At 33.7% G+C, this 19979-nt stretch overlaps 3 protein-coding genes across 4 annotated transcripts; 2 read left to right on the forward strand and 1 right to left on the reverse strand.

The window, feature by feature from the left end:
• The first annotated feature begins 4121 nt into the window (after window positions 1-4121).
• LOC125848168 (ferredoxin-thioredoxin reductase catalytic chain, chloroplastic) lies at window positions 4122-9358 on the forward strand. The gene is made up of 6 exons (XM_049527987.1): window positions 4122-4431; window positions 4960-5072; window positions 7747-7796; window positions 7926-7997; window positions 8669-8729; window positions 8957-9358. The coding sequence occupies exons 1-6, from the start codon at window positions 4326-4328 to the stop codon at window positions 8999-9001; spliced, it is 447 nt and encodes a 148-aa protein (XP_049383944.1). The 5' UTR covers window positions 4122-4325; the 3' UTR covers window positions 9002-9358.
• Window positions 9359-11483: 2125 nt separating this feature from the next.
• LOC125848866 (uncharacterized) lies at window positions 11484-15483 on the forward strand. 2 transcript variants are annotated; one of them, XM_049528811.1, is made up of 8 exons: window positions 11484-11630; window positions 11716-11792; window positions 11949-12076; window positions 12232-12281; window positions 12400-12902; window positions 13672-13752; window positions 14915-14977; window positions 15217-15483. In XM_049528811.1, exons 2-8 carry the CDS (start codon window positions 11748-11750, stop codon window positions 15271-15273), a joined length of 927 nt encoding a protein of 308 aa, XP_049384768.1. In that variant the 5' UTR covers window positions 11484-11630; window positions 11716-11747; the 3' UTR covers window positions 15274-15483. The 2 variants fall into 2 exon arrangements, with proteins under 2 accessions (XP_049384768.1, XP_049384767.1); XM_049528810.1 differs by having other exon boundaries at window positions 11486-11630; window positions 11946-12076.
• A 154-nt stretch (window positions 15484-15637) lies between these two features.
• On the reverse strand, window positions 15638-16476 carry LOC125848171 (zinc finger AN1 domain-containing stress-associated protein 12). The gene is made up of 2 exons (XM_049527991.1): window positions 16321-16476; window positions 15638-16149 (listed from the first exon to the last, which is right to left on the reverse strand). Exons 1-2 carry the CDS (start codon window positions 16423-16425, stop codon window positions 15691-15693), a joined length of 564 nt encoding a protein of 187 aa, XP_049383948.1. The 5' UTR covers window positions 16426-16476; the 3' UTR covers window positions 15638-15690.
• Window positions 16477-19979: the final 3503 nt, after the last annotated feature.

Consider the following 19979-nt stretch of genomic DNA (forward strand, 5'->3'; position numbering starts at 1 on the left):
TTTTTTAAAACCAAAACGGCAAAATCACTCCTGTCGGAGCGATTTTCCTCTGACACATATTAACGCCGTGTACTCCATTAAAATAAAATAGCTGCCAGGGCAGCGATTTTTGTCTAATTTTTTTTTTCACTAAAATCGCTGGCACAATAGCGATTTTTTAACTCTAATTTTTTTCCTCCACCTAATATCGTTGCTATGGCAGCGTTTTCATAGAAAAAAAAAATTTGGCAGCTTTTTGTAAAAACTTTTTTTTGAAAAATCGCTGCCCTAGCAGCGTTTTCCTTAATTTTTTTTTTTCGAAAATCTTTTCTTAATTAGACTGCCTTTTCAGCGATTTTTGTTAAAAAAATTATTTTTTAATAAAAACACTGCCTTGTTTTCAAAATGAAAAACAATTTTAAAAAATAAAAATTGAAGAGAAACGAATTTTTAAAAAAAAAAGAAAAAAATTTAACTAAAAAGCTGTCAAGGCAGCAATTTTCAGCCTTTTGACAGCTTTTTTACAAAAATATATATATATATATATCTTGAAATCGTTGCCTTGGCAGCGATTTCTGTAGAAATATTCTTTTATTTTATTTTATTTTTTGAAATTTTTGTCAACTAGTCAACATCTGATGGTAAATTTCTTTTATTTTTTTTTAAATCGCTGCCCATGCAGCGTTTTTGCTATTTATTTATCTGATGGTAATTACAACGTTATTATAAAAGCAAATTTATTTTATTTTTTTGGCGTTAATTATTTGTTTTTAAATTGCTGCTGTTGCAGCGTTATTATAAATTTTGTGGAATTTTTTTTTTTTTTTTAGAAATCGCTGTCTTGGCAGTGCTTTTGGTGGAACTATTTTTTTTTAAAAAAATTCTTTTGATTTATTTTTTTTAAAATTTCTATCAACTAGTCAACATCTAATTTTTGAAATCGCAAAAACGCTGCACGGGCAGCGATTTAAAAAAAATTAAAAGAAATTTACCATCAGATGTTGACTAGTTGACCGAAATTTCAAAAAATAAAATAAAAGAATATTTCTACAAAAATCGCTGCCAAGGCAGCGATTTCAAGATATATATATATATATTTATTTATTTTTGTAAAAAAGCTGTCAAAAGGCTGAAAATTGCTGCCTTGACAGCTTTTTAGTTAAATTTTTTTCTTTTTTTTTTAAATTCGTTTCTCTTCAATTTTTATTTTTTTAAATTGTTTTTCGTTTTGAAAACAAGGCAGTGTTTTTATTAAAAAATAATTTTTTTAACAAAAATCGCTGAAAAGGCAGTCTAATTAAGAAAAGATTTTTGAAAAAAAAAATTAAGGAAAACGCTGCCAGGGCAGCGATTTTCCAAAAAATTTTTTTTACAAAAAGCTGCCAATTTTTTTTTTTCTATTAAAACGCTGCCACAGCAGCGATATTAGGTGGAGGAAAAAAATTAGAGTTAAAAAATCGTTGTTGTGTCAGCGATTTTATTTTAATGGAGTACACGGCGTTAATATGTGTCAGAGGAAAATCGCTCCGGCAGGAGCGATATTGCCGTTTTGATTTTAAAAAAATATAATGTGCCCTTTTGGAATTTTTGGCAATTTTTTTTGCCCTTTTAGCTCCGGACTCTATATATATATATATATATATATATATTTAAAAAACATATAATATTACAACCAATGCAGAGAAAACAACAAATAGTAATAAGATCGAAAAAAACAATATATTAGAAGAGTAATTATAACAGTACTATTCTAAACAAGAAAACATAAAATTAGTGTCCGGTCCGACAAAATTCAGTTTTGCGTCAGAAAATCCCATATTGAAGATAAAACGCTCCCTAACAAAGGCGACTCCGTACCAAAGAGACAAGAATGTGAGACCTTTTGGTTAAGAATAAATGAGTACTTACCACTCCACCACAATAGCTTGTTGATGGTTCAATACTAGATTCACTCTTGGCCTAGGTGAAGTTATCTCAAGGGCCTAATACTTTCAACAAGATATAACAAAACACTATACGGATCCGTGATACATTGATGTTCATAATTCCCATGTATCTCAACTTTTCTCCATTCTTTTAATCCAATATCATATAAGAACATGTGCAAAGTTTTAGTATCTGGAATCCATACAATCTCTCCTTTATGATTTGTTGTAAATAAAGATGTCGTTGTTGACAATGATGGTAGCTCAATTATATGCTTTACCCATGCCTCTGTTTCACTAGTACTATTGAGAATATACACACAAATTTTACTGAAGCCTTCATCAACATCATCCTTGTCATTTACAACTAGTGCAATTTGTCCCTTTATTTCTACTATTGTATTCATCATCCCCGGTAATATTAATACTCTTTCATCAGGGAACGATATCGTTCTAATTAGCTTTTCTCTAACAATACTAATCACAACAATATTAGGTCTAAATCGATTTTCACAATAAATAACTCCGTCGATACAAACATAGTTATTTGTAGTACAAATATTGGGCATCCACCCGCCGGATATATCCCTCCACGACTTGTCCACTCCAATGGTGAAACTCAAGTATTTGATCCCATGTACTAACCTATTTTCAAAGAAAACCATGTACCCCATTAATACTTTATGTTTATTGGCAGTGGGATCAAAACCGAAGAGGTAACTACTAATTATTATTGACTGGGAAACTTTTTCAATATCTGGTACTTTAGGAAGAAAGACATGTTCTTTTATGAAAGGATTGCAAATAGCGACATCTCCATTGTAGTTCCATAGACAAAATATGCCGTTGATAGACGACGATTGCATATTGTGAAGAGTACGGAAACATGTCTCATCCAAATACCGGACGAGGCAATCAGCTAAATCTTCATCTTCCAGAGATAAATTATATATGACAATTTTTGGAGTATAAGTTACCCGATGTAGTAGAAATTGTGAGGCCGAACTTCTGTGATGTGCTTCAATGAATGAGGATTCCGATATAAGGGAATAAAAGTATTTCGAAACACACCTAAATCGCATTAGAGACTTGGCACAAATTCTTTTCAAAATTTCAAAGACAATCTCATTGGGAATGATCAAATTACCAATGTCGATAGTCTTATTACCTTTCATTGTTATGTGAAAAGTGAGAGCAAACTTGTAAAATATATAAAGGTGTCTTCTGAGTTGGGTAGGTTTTGTACTTTGTACTATATATAGATTAGGTAATTACTGCCAATGAGGCCTAAACGCGCACAACTTATTTTTGCCCTCAAAATTTAAATATTGATAGTTAATTACAATTTCATATATAAAGATACAATTCTCTTTCGTTTTGCTATAATATATCTTTCCGTTAATGTGGATGAATTTATTACTTAACAGATGATTATTAATGATTTAATAACTGTTTCTACAAATGTTCTTAGCTACACAAATAAATATCCCTCTTATAAGGGATCATGTGCAATTTTGTCTCTATTCTTAAGAGTTATGCAAATAAATCTTTGAAAAATTCTCTTTCTAGACAACATTCAACTCAAAGTATGTTTGCTCGTGTATTGCTCAACCTTATAGACAAACTATTAGAATGTGATTTAACATTCATAATAACTTGTAAAATTTCATATAGTGATTTAATATTTCTCATAAGATTTTTAATTGACTCAACAAAAAAAAAGTTAAATTGGTTATAAATTGCAATAAAAAAAGGGTTATGTACTAAATAACAATTATGAAACTCTCTATAAAATTGTACGTTTTATTCTTTAAATGAGTTATTCTTTAACATTTTTTCCCTTACATGATCTGATCTTTAATTTCTGTCCTTGAACAATCGAACTTATGACAATAGAGCTAAGTTCTATAGAAATCGAAGTCATGCAATAATAAAATATGTGGACTATTATGATACGAAAATGTAAAATATATTATTTTTTGATTATGAATGACATTAATTAAAGACCATCACAAAATAGGACAAAATGTGCAAATGACCCGAAAAATTCACTTTCATAAAGAAGAGTAGGGGTATGGAGTCGAAAAGCCCATTCATAGAAAAGATGTCCAAAAGCCCACACGAAGTTGCTGTAACGTAGTAAAGTAAAGCGAGTGAACAAGTGGCTCTGTAATTTTCGCCCACGATATTGCAACGAGTGGCGCTCGCGAGACCTTTTATTAATTTATTTAATTAATTTTTCTTCAGATATTAGGTGAAAAGAAAAGGAGAGAACGGATAGTAATATATAAATATCAACGCTGTACGAAAGAGATTTTTTCCCTTCCGAAGTTGTGGTGGTTAACAGAATCACATTTTTGACTCAATCGGAAAGTAGGAGCGAAAAACGAGATAACGAAGCAATAACAGCCGGAATCCGCCATGAGAACTCTTCAAGCTTCCACCTCCTACAGCGTTGGCTTTGGAATTTCATCTTTTGCTACTCGTCCTAAGCCTTCTACTCATCGCTGCCTCACCGTAGCCAAAAGTACTCATTTTTCAACTTCCTACAGTTTATAGTTTCTTCTGATTTCCTCTCGGTTGCCATATTTTTAGAAATAAAATGCTTTGATTTATTGCTAGTGAGTAACAACTAGCTAGTGTTTGCAACTGTGAATTCTGTTTTTGTATTTGTTTGCGTATTCAATGTTATTTCGATTTCAGTGTTTTCTCTTTTCGATTTTGAGTTATTAGTTTGCGTATGGCGTTAAGATCTTGAAATTCGATCCATGGAGACTTAATTGGATGTTAATAACGTTTCGAGCTTTAATTTCTTCACATTTTAGTCTTGAGTTTAGAGTGTATATACTGCTGTTATAGATCTTGAAGGCTCATTTTGTTTACCAGGGATAAGCACCTAAAGATTTACTTGTGATTTCTTCCGAGAAATGATAATACGTATTTATTTAGCTAGATCAAAATATAATTGGGAAGATCAAATAAACGATTTCAGTAGAAGTTGATCTATTGATTTTACTGAAATGGCTAATTTCATGGGCGTGTTGTTTGCATATAGTGGAGCCATCAGAGAAATCTGTTGAAATCATGAGGAAATTCTCGGAGCAGTATGCTCGCAGGTCAGAAACATATTTCTGCATGGACAAAGGTGTTACTTCTGTGGTCATCAAGGTACTTTCTTTTCCCTTTCTCTTTTTAATGATCATTCGATTGCTTGCAGCTTATAGTAACCTCTATTGTGCATTTACTATACTCACTTGTATGTTTATGTCTTTAGTATGTGTTTCATATCCTATTTCCATTTAATCTCTAGGCTTGGCACTTAATTATTCTTTTCTATTTTACTTACTGAGATTATGTCTTAGGGATTGAATTTGGGACTGGGGCCTTTCGTCTCCATGAAAGCTGTCTTCGATAGCTTCTTAATATTGTTTTGTATTGCCACTATAATTTTGTGACTGCTGCATTAGCAACTAAACAGAGTGGGTTAATGTCAAACTCACTATTTCAGCTCGTGGTTTTCTGTGTTAGCTGGTAAGTACGTTACTGTAAAAGTAACAACTTTCATGTTGAAAATTTACCATTTCTCACAGATATTTATGCTGTTAAATTGACCAAAAGTCATCAGTAAGCACAGTGCAGTCAGAGTACGACAACTTATACAATATTTTGAACGTTAGAATACTCCCTCCTAGGCTATAAAGTGAGAATTTATAGTATCTGCTTGGAAACTGTATTGTCGTTTTACTAACTCCAAGGTAATGGCATTCTGTATACATGCAGTTTAGGACAAGCTGCAAGTGTGTGATATCATTTCAGTTCCAAAAAGTTGCTTCTATAGATGATTGATTATTGTTGAATAGTGTTTTGTTGCTCAGAAGTGCTACTTTGGTCTTATTATCTTATCAAAAAAAGTGATACCTTCTTTTTTAAAGCTTGAATAACCAATCACTTTTTCCCAGGTATCCTTCAGTTTATATTCTAGGTTGAGGTGTGTTTTTGTGTATCTTCTAGAAACATATTTTTGTGTAAGTTCGTGAACGTATAAATTTAAAATTGTGGAGCTGTGGAAATTCTTTAACTGAGGGGATATCAAAGACTTATAATGAGAGATAAGAGAGAACAATAGCACAAAGCTTGTTATATAATAAAGGAGAGGTGTAAGAGGGACTTTTAACACAAAGAAGGGAATAAAAATTGAGTAACTTTTAATAACGTGAGTAAAAGATTTACCATCTCATAAACCAGATAGAAGAATAGATTTTATCATCTCATAAACAAGATAGAAGAATTGATTTATCTTCTTTGTGAAGAGGCACTAAAAAGTTGTAATGTGATAGCAAACCATGGAAAAGCTTTTGTATTGAAAGAGAGCTATGAACACTAGAAGCATCAATACAATGGGGGCACACGCATAAGGAAAAGTCTTTTGATAATGTGGAAGGTGCTCTTCTAGACTGTGTTAGGTAGTTGAGGATCCCCTTGGTGTTCTTGGTTGCGTTGAGTTACATCCCTCATTTACTTATTGATATAATAGCTACCCACCAATAAATAACTACAATGATAACGTTATGATACCAAAAACATTAGCAATAACAACCGAGGTGAATGGGAAGTTGATGCCAAAATTAAAGCCTCATCCACATCAAAAGTAACCTATGGAAAGAAGTGAATCTTATATGCAACTATGATAAGTATCCTATTGGGTTTTGATAGAGCATCAAACATAAGTATGTATCCAAGGGTGTGACAGAACTTGGCTTATTAGTATCTTTTATTAGTTTGATTTCTAGTGATTGTAAGATCAGTTTTATTTGATAGTCACTATGACTTTTCCCTTTTGGTGTTGGATGCTTTGTGTCTTATGAGGTTCTCCAAATTATGTTGCTGTACAAAGAATAGAGCTATCACATTTTAGAAATTTGAATCGAGAAGATACTTATGAAGTTTGTGGGCTGGACATGAATGAATATATGTTATACAAAGACTCTTTATCAACAACAACAACATACCCAGTGTAATCCCGCAAGTGAAGTCAGGGGAGGGTAGTGTGTACGCAAACCTTACAAAGCATTCTTAAAAGAAAATGAACAATAGCTACAACAAAATAATAGTACAGTCAAAGTACAAGAAATAACAGATAGTAGTATAAATCGAAGAACAAGAAACTGCAAGTCAAATGCATGCAAAGTACCAAAAGTATCCTTGTAATGAGTGATGGTTAGAGTTACCACATATCTTTTCCTTTTAAATTAATGGTGGCGAGGGTTCCAACATGTCATATCATAGAGTAATAGTTTCTAAAAAGAGAAAGGTGTCATTCTTTTTGGACAAATTAAAAAGGAAAGTCTGTTACATAATATGGGAGAGAGGTAAATATAGTTTCAGTACAACCTATGTACTATTTTAGTCAAATATACACAAATGTTACCTCAAAATAAAAATATGGGACGGAGGGATTAGTCAAGTATAGGACCTAAGTCTAAGTCTAGATTCAGAGAATACTCTATGACTAATTGGAATATCCTTATCCTTTCAAGCAGTTTTGCTACAGCGACCCGTTCAATTTTATGGGTAACTGTTTTTTTAAGTTAGGGAACTGTTTACTTTCACAACTTATTAAGATGTTTTACTAGAAATCCATATAAGAAGCATATCACATTTGACTGATTTATGTGCATAAGAAAGACATTCACTTTGGTGGAGCATAGTTGATTTATAGTTTTGTACTGCTCTTGTTATGATGTCCCCTACTCATAGTGGTTTCTATATTCCTTATTATTGAAACATCTATTCCTACATCGAGGGTGGAATTTAATTAATGTATTCATTGACCCATGCTTAGGGTTTGGCAGAGCACAAGGATACATTGGGCGCTCCACTCTGCCCCTGCAGGTAAATATTCGTTCCCAACACATATGTTTTGATGGTTTTCATGCTTTGCTACTTCCTAGTTACCAAAGTACCTTTGTAATTTCATCATTACCATGAACTGTACCATATTGTTGTCATTTTAATTTTCAGGCATTATGATGACAAAGCTGCAGAAGCGCAGCAGGGCTTCTGGAATTGTCCATGTGTACCAATGAGAGAGAGGTAAGTTGTTTTTGCTTGTGTTCATAGAATTGGTTGTATTTTGGTCATGTCATGGTTTGTTTTTTTGTTTGCTGAGAGTGAAAACAGCATCAGTAATAGGGGATCCAATAAATCGAAATCAATATACATTCTCTGTATTCTGTAATGACATTTTTCCTCCTTTCTGCCAGAGATACTTCCTTTTGGATTTGCCTCTAACTTTTTGGTTAGATAAGGCTTCATTAAGTGTTTTACTTTGAGCTTTCAGGCCTTGAATAACTGAATAATAAATTTTTGGAATGCATGTGAGACGGTGGTCAGCAACTACAGTTATGGGTGCATGAATTTAAAGATAACTTGTCAGTTGCCTTGTATCCTTTGGTTGTTCAACATGCTAAGATCTTAATTGTACAGAAGGGTTTGATATATTGTGGTTTCTGTTTAAATCTGCAAAGAAAATCTTGTCTGCTTGACAAGTCAAGGAAACCTTGATCGGAGAAGCCATTTGATGTTTCTAGCTCAATTACGTGTGCCATCATGTATATCTGGTCATCACCATTTTAGTCTGCATTCTCTGAATCCAAGTAATCATGGATAGTAGTATTTTATCATCTATAAAATCTCCAACATATGCCTCCGTGTTAATCAGTTTACTTCTGAATCTTTATTATCTTTCTTATCTTGCATTACAGGAAGGAGTGTCACTGCATGCTTTTTCTGACCCCTGATAATGATTTTGCTGGAGAAGAACAGGTAAACTAAATGCAAATATGCGAAGCTTGATTTATATACCTTCTTAGATTTGAGTATTTGGTCTATAGCCCTTTTCCTCTTTTGGCTATCTGACTCCCTAAGTGTATGTTAAAAAACAAAGGATTACTATTATGTGCTGTCAGTGCCTCATGTGTGCCTCAGTGCCTAGTGTGTGTTTTGCACTTATATCTGCTACTAAGGCCAATCTTCTGCCTTTTGTTTCACAGACAATTTCTATGGAGGAGATTAAGGAAACAACAGCCAACATGTGATGCTCGGACATCTTATACATGCTATGAGCATTACGTTTTTGTTGTACATGTATATTTGAGTTGTAGATGAAGAGCAACAATCAAAGTTCTGATGTGACATGTTGCTGAAACCCCATGCATTACATTGTTGTGATTCTGATCTCGTCAAATGAGCTTGGGTGGGTGAATACCAGAGTGCAATTATGCTAAATGTTGTGTGATGCATCTAGATTGTATGAGTCAGTAATAGGGGATTTTGGGTAGCTTCAGCTAATGCAAATCCTGATTTTGTATAAAACGGGAATCAATTTCCAATAGCTGCTTTGTGAAGTTCAATCCCAGGCGCCTGACGTGTTAATAATGAAATGGAGACATCTCACCTTCGCAATGTAAGCCGTTTTATATGCAACAGCGTCTGTCAATGTGTCATTGGCTCTTATATGCGCTGACACATTGGCGCTAACATGGGCTACAATTTTACCGGTTTGCACTCAGCAAATGTATCCCAAATGCGAGGCTAGGGAGTAGGGAGAGAAGTTTTGTGTAATTCATTTTTAAGTTTGTTTGATTTTCTGATGGGAAAAAAGAGACCATTTATTAGGTAAAAGGTTGACACCAAGTAAGAGGGAAAATAAGGTACAATCATGATAAAATTTAGGATCCATTTAAAAGGAAAAATCGGGGTCAACGAAATGAGCTGCACAAAATGGAAACTTTTCTTGTACATTTTACTTGAGAGAATGAGAGTGATGAAAGTTGTTTCATCTAGTCAAGATACTTCCGGAGTACTGTCACCCTGAGGATCAAATATTTGCATTTGAAAGTTAAAAATACTTTTCACAGTTGTAAATATGACTTTTTCATTTTGTTGAGGTTTGGATATACTATCATTTATAAGGAAGTTAGAGAGAAGTAGAGATCGTCTTGAAGTAACAATTTATAGCAAACATTAAGGACTAATTTTTGGAAGAAAAAAAAAACTTGAGCCAATTCCACGAGCTATGCTTGTCTGTATTAACGAGAGTTTGATATTGATCCTTACCTTATGAATTAATCATCAAAGAAGCTACAAAAGAGGAGTGCTATGCTTGTCTGTATTAATGAGGGTTTGACATTGACCCCTACCTTATGAATTACTAACTTTTAAAAAAATTACAAAAGAAAGAGAGCCCGTGATCAAGAATAAATGTTAAAAGGCCAATATAGTCATAAGGGACCATCTGGATTATGTCTATCTGAAATAACTGCTTATGGATCAAAATGGAGTAAAGAACATAGAGCTAAGTGGGAGTAGGAGTTGAAATTGCAAATACTAGCACAATATTGCCAAGTATGACTGTTAAGAGAAAATGCTTAAAGTAGTCCCTTTATTTTTGGGCCGAGATTTAAAAGGAAAAATAACCTAAATACACATCTTATTTTACCATAATCTTTAAAATTTCCTACCATTTAAAAAAAATTTAAAAATCCCTTCTCGAATAAATCATACTCCTCTTGTTGATACATCCCTATCCCTTTTCAGATACATCACTCCCCTCTCTGATACATCGCTTGCCTATGTATCGAGATGTCTGCTGATGTATCCGGAGGTCCTATTTCCTCTCTGATACATCCCTCCCCTCGCAGATACATCCCTCACCTATGTATCGGGATGTCCAATGATGTATTCGGAAATCCAGTGATGTATCAGGAATTCTAGTAATGTAACCAAAATCCATAAATTTTAAGAAATTTTTATAATTGAAAAGAGTAGGAAAATAATGTAGTTAGCTCTTAACACTATGAGATTTAGGTAAATTCCTAAAAAAATCCTTGTTCTTCATAGAGTATTAATAATCTCTCATGTTTGCAATATTGATGCATTTTTTGTCCTCTTCCAAACTTTGCCTTTTTTAATTATTGGTTTTGTAAGAAATTTTCAATCATCGTCCTTTTTATTTAGTAAAAACAGTAACTCATATGAAAAAAATGTGAGAAGAAGAATGTTTCATATTTTGTTCAATTCAAGCATCGTTGCAGCTAAATGAAGAACCCACATCTGTCTTTTCGACTATTTCTTGCACTTCTAGATATTATATTGTTGCTCGAAAAGTAATAACATGAATCTCGTACAAGTATGATAAATAGTTGAGTTCCAAAGTTCATAGATAATGAATAAAAAAATTTAAAAGTGTTGTAGCACAAGAAGGTCGAGCCAAACATTTTAGATTGGAGCAAGAACGCACGCATAAAAATTAGGTATATTGAACAAACTTGTAGTAGTTTCTATGTTTTATCAATTTCATTGTTGATATTGGTGCCTGTTCGATCATAGATCAGTTCGCATTTATCTTATTTGTACGAATAAAGAATACTCTTCTTTGTATGCATGTTTGAATCTAATCTGATTAAGAATTTATTTAGTAGAAATCACATATAAGGGGAGAAAGAACAAACAAACGTAAAATAAAGGACTATTAGTGCTGAAAGTGAAAAAAAATATGGATGTCTTTGAATCTAAACAAAAAAGATAAGTTTTCTCTCGGCGCAAGTGAAGAATACAGATGACGTGTCATGGACTAGTAGAGAAAATAAATGGGGAAAAAGAGGAAGGACAATTCTTATAGCGACCTTGCTAAGTCTGGAGTCTAGACATATGGAGTATAACCAGGTAGGTATCTCATTCTCTTTCACCTCCGATTCTAGGGTTCCTTCGTTTTTATTGACTATCGATTGTTTCACTGTAATCCTTTCAGATTTAGCTGTGCATAAGTTTGGACCATCTCAAATGGCAAGGCCTCAGGTCACCATCACTTTGGGCCGCTCTGGTCAAGTAAGCTTTCTCTGCTGTTTTGTATCTCTCTTAATGGATTTCAGTTTCGCTTTTCTTTTACATTCCGTGAATCTGTTTAGGAGGTTTACTTTGTTGCTTTTGAGGGTTCAATTTTCCTAAATTCCATATTTTTTGGGATTGTTAAACTTGTAGAAGGTGGTTAAGCGATCATCAGCTTCTCAGGGTAATGGTTTCAGTCAACAGTCATCGTCAAGAGGCAAAAGGTCATTAAGAGAGACCTATAGGACTGACTCTGAGGATCCTACGAAATCCCTTCGTAAACGGTAAAATCTTTTGTTTGTTGTTCTGGTAGAGCTAATGTAGGCTGTATCTAATTTATTGTTTTCAGAATAATGGAAGGGATAGATAAAACTATCAATGTTAGAGTGGTAGTTGTGATTTTATTTGATAGTGGAAGTTTTGCTATTGTTTTTGCAAGTGTGCGAGGGGATAAAGATGCAGGAGGTTCCAGATATGGCAGACAGAGTGGTATTATCTGAAATATTTGTCATTTACATGTTTTATTTTTTGGATGATTCCACTTTCCTGCGTTGTTCTTTGGTCTAGCATATTACCTCATGTTTGGTACTGTTACTGTAATGTAAAGGTGCACGCATTGGGAAAAATGACCTCCGACTGAAACTAACGCACAGAAGAAGGCAAAGGGAAATTCTTCTGCAGATTGAAGAAAGAAAAAGGGAGCAACATAAGAGGATGACAAGAAGTGTTCAATCTGCAGAACAATCTCACAGGAGGCTTGTCACCAGCAGCCAACCGTCGTCAGGAGCTAGTGAATTGCTTCAGATAGAGGCAATTAGATCCTCCTATACATCACAAACTGCTGGTGGTGTTAGACCAAGATACCCTTATATACTTGCAAACGATTCTAAAGAACTCTCTTCTTCAAGGAATATCACTGCAGCTCAGCATGTACCATCAGTAAGGCCAGCTGAAGCTTCAAGAATGGTTCATATGGCGGGAAATGACCTCATCGACTCTTCTCAGCTAAAAGTCCTTACCCCTGTGACCATGAGGTCAGCACTGGCTGCCAGGAATCCATTGACAGGTCTTCCCTCTGCAAATGGAAGCATGCTACAAAGCCCATATCCTGTACGAACCTACTGATTATTTATCTTACTGATTTTCTATCTTGAATCATTGTTGGTAGAATGCTAGTCTTATCTTGAACTGGATAACTGAGGTAGGAATTTTAAGTGACATTCAATATCATGAGCTCAGCTGTAACCTCTTTAGTTGTCCTTCTGGGGAACAACACAGACAGTGTTACATAAATTAGTAGATCAGTTTTTACTTGAGATAGTTTTTCTGGCTCTAATCCACCCTGACATGCTTCCTGCTATTTTTTGTCGAGCCAAATTGTTGCCTATATTTTCTCTGTATACTGGAATTTAGCACTGCTTATATTTAAAATAATGGATTGCTGATGGAAGTTAAATTACTATGGCATTGTTTGACCATGTTCAAGAATGCCTTGGTTGCTAATGCTTATTGGAAATTTCTTTTGTCTGTGTTGTTTTACTATTATCTGTGTGATTTTCCAACAATTTTTCTATTTCTCCTTCCTGCAACATAGCATTCTTTGCATTCCTTTTCCTGGTATTGAAATTTCAGTGAGTTATATTGAAAACTTCTTAGTTTATTCATATGTCAATATTTCTGCATTGCTTGTCAACAAAGTCCAAATTAGTTGTTAGTTCTCACAATTAATGTCTTTCTCATAACACCATCTTTTCTTAGCTACTGTGGATTTTTGTCTCATTTCCCTTTATGGCTGGTATGAAGGAGAAGGAAGAAATATTTGTAAATGGACAGAATTTATATGAATATCTTAAACATTGTTCTATCTGGTGTTGTACAGGATCAACCTCCTGTGACCGTAGCCAGTCTATTAAATTCACTCGGTTTGGGGAAGTACGCTATCCACTTTCAAGCCGAGGAGGTGAATAGTACTAATGTTAATTGATGAATCACGTGTTTTAGTTTTTTTTATCATTTCTTTGTTATCACATTATCTCAGCATTATGAACATTCTAAATATCAATACTGGTACTGTGGCTGAAAAAGTTTCAAGGGTGAACTAGATTTCACTGCAAAGAGTAACAAGGTCATGGCATTACGTTGTTTCATGTTGGATAGACAACCTTCTCGTCTTCATAATAAAAGGATTATTTTTTTATGAGGAGCAAGTTAAAATGGTACTTAATATTCTGCATTAAATCTTTTCTCCTGGTGTACTTGATTCCTATTGCACACATATATACAGTTAGCAGGCTGCTCATTATTTAGAGAAGTATCTTCTGTTATGTGATGTGGTGACGGAGTCAGGAATTCAAAAGAAAGTTCTTTTGCCAAAGAGATTCAACAACTAAAATATATACAAAAAAATAATTTTTCCCTATCTACGTAGTGTAGTTTTTCAACGAAGGGGGTTCAATTGATTCCCCTCGCACCCCTTTGGCTCCGCCCCTGATGTGATGAATATGTTACGTGACAAATTTTCTAATAGTTGGTTAGATTTATGTATTCGAACACAAATCAATCTTTAAAGTTTCTTCGTTTGTCTGTATCACATATTATTTATTAGGTCACATGTTACTTATCCCATGACATTTCCTATTTAGTCCATTTGATCTACCTCTTTGTCTGTCCTCCCAACTAATGAATTTGTTAATAGATGCATTACGGGCCTTTCAAATTCTTTGTATAAATGTCTTTTGTTGTTTATAATGCTTCCTGAGAGGTATTATGTGTCACATTGAAGCCCTTCATCCCTTCTGTTGTCCTCCCTTTCTAACCATGTGCTCATCTTGGACTTCTAATCTGAGATTATTACTTGTGTAAAGGATAGTGGCCTCACTGCTGTTCACAAATTGAAAGTTTCACCATTGGCCCATAACATTCTCAATCATCCTCTATTTTCCCCATCCATGTCCTTTGTGACACGGTTCGACTGAATAATCAGTCCATCTCTTTTATCTGTTTGTTCACGTGCCTCACTTAATGTTTTTGTTTAAGTGATTTAGTATACTTCGCCAAGAACTTGAGAGATCCTAGTTCAACTCCTTTCTTTAGTGATGTGATGCCTGTTTTACCCATTTCAGGTAGACATGGCTGCACTGAAGCAAATGGGGGACCGTGACCTGAAGGAACTAGGGATACCAATGGTACGTGTTGTTTCAGTCACCTTATTTGGAAAATCACACTTCACAAATTCTACTGCAAGTTCATATATGCTAAGTTTGCTATGCATGGTGACACCTATTCACTTCCCTGGAAATAAAGGGATATTATCTCGTTGGGGTGGGAAGAAGGCTAAGCTTCTCAATTATACTGAACTGTTGGATAGTTGCTACACTTTTCCCATTTTCGCCTCTAATTGTTGTTGCATTCTGGGGATTTGCAGGGACCCAGGAAGAAGATTCTACTGGCTATGCTTTCCCAAACTAGAAGGCCTGTGTAATATGGTTTTATGTGTTCAATGCAATGCTCCTCTATTGTTTTTAAGCTGAAGTTATCAAACTGGCTGTTCTTGGGAAATGTATATAAAGGGTAGCGGAAAAATGCTAGAGTATTGGAAGAATGTTTGTTGTATAAAAGACAGTATATAACAGTGAAATTATCTCTTTCGTTTAAATGCTTGTTGTATAAAAGACAGTATATAACAGTGAAATTATCTCTTTCGTTTTTGGGGCGAGGCTGATATTTTTGTGAATTTATTTTAGAGAAGAACTGTTTGACATGGGAAGCATATTCCTATTGAGAAGATTAAGTGTACATTGATATGATTCCGTAGTGTTATGTCTTTCTTAAACTCAGTGTTTTATCATAAATAATGTAATTACAATAGACAAATGAACAGTAATGCACTGTGAAACGATCAACAAGCTTTAACAGAAGGGTTAGCAGGGCGTGAGGATGAGGCACGACTTTTATTCCCACAATCATTCCCACCCCTTGCAAGCAAAGCAGTCAAAAACTTGTTATTGGCTTCCTTAACCAACGGCTGTGATGATGAAGAAGTGCGGTTACAGGCGTGATCAGCAGGAAACCTGTGTCTGAGGCAAACTTGAATCCGGCAAGTCTTGCAAGTGCTAGTGTTGGAGAAGGTCAAAATCCCCTTGCATCTCTTCACAGGGCAGGTAGGTTTCTTCTTCTTCTTAGGGTCACAATCCCTGGATTCCTCGTGTTTTCGTAATATTGCTTTATGGTCTTCAACCTGACAGCCGGTAGTTTCAATGGACATGGAACAAATTTCGCACACCAAAACCATTCGGCTGTTAAAGTCGGATTTTGGGCATTCATGAGACTTGCATGATCTATGTTCCACACAAAATACCTGCACAGAGGTTTGAATCAAAACAACTTTTTCTTTACCGCCCAATTCAGTGGTGTATGTTGAAGCTCTAATGACAACGACAAATAAAAAGATTTGAACTTTACAATAATTTTTTTGGTATTGAGTAAAGCAAAATCGTACAATGAAAGTGGAAGGTTAAAAGTGGCAAACCTTTTGACAGGCATGGCAGGTAAAAGGGAGAAAATCGAGTTGATGACAATCAGAGAGTTGACAATGTTTTCCTAAATCTGGATAAGCTTCTGTTCCTCCTTCCATTTGTTGTTGTAGTTGCCTGGAATGGAGTTTTCATGGCTATATATAAGAGTTAATAGTAGGATTTTAGGATGCTTGGCTTGGGCAATAAGCCAGAACAATTTACAGGTCGGCGCTCCTAAGGAAGACGTGGAGGTGCTGCATACGCGCTTTCGTCATCTATCGGATTCGGGTCGATCAATGTGAGTGACCCAGTACGATCCAGAAAGTTCATGGCTTGCTGCATACTCTGGGGGAGGGGGGGGCCCAGGCCTCAACTTCTGGGCCTGAACTTGCACAAGAAAGCAAACATGAACCGAACTGTATCCATTCAAGGCCCAATAATGGCACAAAGTTTTCGTCTTCGGCAATGACAATATACATGTTTTATAGGGAAAATGCATAAGTACCCCCCAGTCTATGCCCGAAATCCCAGAGACACACCTAACCTTTACTAAGGTCCTATTAGCCCCCGAACTTAATTTATCTATAATATTCTACCCCTTTTTGGCCTACGTGGCACTATCCTTGAAAAAAATGTCAATATGCGCTGGGCCCACCTGATAGTGCCACGTAGGCCAAAAAGGGGTAGAATATTACATATAAAATATGTTCGGGGGGGTAATAGGACCTTAGTAAAGGTTAGGTGTGTCTCTGGGATTTCGGGTATAGGCTGGGGGGTACTTATGCATTTTCCCTGTTTTATATGATAAAGTTATTAGAGCTACTAATATTTGGTGTTTAATAAGGTAGAAATTATTAATCAAATAAGATATTTTCTATGAAAATGAGAAAAATAACTTACTTTACTTATGTACCAAAGTTACTTTCTTTACTGTTATCTTTAACTTTTTATTGCATATTCCTTGCTCTAACAAACACAAACACATTACTGTTGATTTTTACTACTATGAATTTATGTGGACGAATTCTAAAAGAATTGAACGAGGAGTCGTAGGAGGTGAATCACATTAACCAATCAAATACTATCAAAAATATTTTTCACAAAAAATAACTTTCGTCATATAAACAAATAATTTGTTGGCAAAAGGTTTTGTATTATCAATCAATGTATATAGTAATTTCGAAGTCCAACTTTCTTGCTGAATTCACCAATTCCAAGGTTTGTCATACACTTGTAGGCTAATAGTGCAAAATTTTCATACTAATGTATTTTAACACATGCTCTAATTAATTTCCCACCCTTCCTCTAATTATTGTGTTGTTCACTTCTAATTAATAAATCAAGAGACAGGAATCAGGATGCACATGCAATCATGCATGAGACATCATTGGAAAAAAATCATGGGATTTATCAACCATAATAGCAATAGAGAAGTGGAGTGACTATGAAACATCATTGGTCAAATTTATGTCATTAATTTATCAACAATTTAAAAAAAAAAACAATTCAATTGAAGAGCGCAAAAAAAAAGAGGGTAACATTTGACTTGACAAAATTCACATCCTTCTTGGTCGTAAAGTCAATAATAGCTCTTCCATACCAATAAATAAATAAAGTCCCTTGCCCATTTGTAAAGTGGAAATTCCTTTGCTTTTATAAAGTTTCTTCTAAAGCATAAATGCTCTCTCGTATATTATTTATAATGTTATATCTATATCTACTTTAATTTTTAGCTTGGTGTAAAGGACCACAACACCCATAATAAAAAAGAAATACTATTAATTGTCAAATATTATGATATTCGGATATGGTAGATCAGATTAATATTACTAATAAATATTTTGTTCCAGATGTCAAGGCTAAATTAGTTATTATTACCTTTAATCAAAATAAATTGGTAGCTAAGTAATTATTATATATTTCATGAAGCAAATGCGAGCCAGTTAAGGCTAATAAATTATCAAGTATAAGCAACCTGCGTAAAGTTTTATAGATGTACTTATTTACTGGCTCTATAGCATAACAAATCTTTATTGCATGAGTATTGATTAAGCAATAGATTTTCAAGGAATAATATAATTTTTAACAAAATTTTGCAAGCTGAGGGAATGCAATTTTGTCTCTTTACATGCTTCTTGATAATTATATCACGCCATGAATTGATTTTTTATACTGAGTTATTAATTTCACAATTTAATTTCTTAATATGATATCAAAGTTAGATTCACCTTTATTATTAGTCTATGCAATATGAGATCTTATTGTATTAGGTTATTCATGCTTCATATATCTCAGTTCTTGAGCATGCAAAGGACGTTAAAAATGTTCCGTATTTATAGTTTAGTACGACTATTTTATTAGATTTATTTTGTTAAATACTCCATTCGTTTATATTTACTTGCCACTTAACTTGACACATTCATTAAGAAAAGAAGTATAGATATAAGTATTGTATCATATTATCCCTATTAATTGATGTGTAATATTAGATCTTAGAAAATATTTTGGAGAATAAGTATTTAATACTAAGGGGAAAATATAAAAAAAAAAAAAAAGAATTATATTTTCTTCATATGTCAAAAGTGACAAATAAAAATGAAAATTTATTTTATGAATAAGTGTCACGTAAAAGTGAATGGAGGAAGTAGATTTAAGGTTCATTTTCTTAATATAGTTTATGGTCATACTTTTCTCGAGAAGCCAACACAAAAATCTAATCCCACAATAAAGTGTCAATTTTCAACCAATATTTCAATTGGAACCAATTAATTGTCGATTGAATAATACAGTTGCTGGTGGTTTGAAAAAGGTTAATGTCCCACAATTATTATGAAAATGAATTGTCATTTGTCGTGGTAGAATAGATTAATTGAGTAATTAGTAAAGAATTTTGTAAATATGATACACGACAAAGTCAAAAAGGATATCTCTATTTGAGTGGTTGTTATGTTAACTGATTGAACATTTTGCTTTTCAAAATTAGGGAGGACTATTTTGTGACATTACGTGAATATATTAGAAGCAAATTAAAGACAAAAGGGTTAAGGACCATCCAGAATTTATGGACTTTAATTGCTAATAATTGTAGGATGACATAATTAATGAGACTTTAAGAAGGCTTTTTCCTTGATGGAGACTTTACTCAGAAAATTAATTTTGAAGATTAATCAAAAGGACTGGTGATACAATTGGGAGAAAAGAAAGTTTGTTTCATGAGGTAGGTTTTTTTAATACATAATAATTATATATATAATATTGGTGAAAAAGTTATTAAATTCTCTATGTATATGTTATATAATTGGTTCTCATATTCCAAAGACTACAAATGTAATAAAAACATTCATTTGATAAAGAATCCTCCTAAAATGATTACTTATTTCATAATTGTTGAGAACGAATTAAATCAAATAGTTTTATTTCTTATTTTTTTAAAAAATAATAATTACTACTACCTTCGTCTACTTTTAATTCTTATATTCTTTTTACAGTCAAACGATAAATACTTCGACTAACATTTTACAATGTATTTTTTCATCATATTGATATGCAAAATATTGTAATTTATACTACTTTTCGTATAGTTTCTTGAATATCTAAATTTTTTGTTTAAAATATCAAATTAATGTAATCTAATTTCACTTTAAAAATTAATTAAATTGATTTTTAAAAAACG

The sequence above is a fragment of the Solanum stenotomum genome, chromosome 12, assembly GCF_019186545.1.
Source record: "Solanum stenotomum isolate F172 chromosome 12, ASM1918654v1, whole genome shotgun sequence".
NCBI lineage: Eukaryota > Viridiplantae > Streptophyta > Magnoliopsida > Solanales > Solanaceae > Solanum > Solanum stenotomum.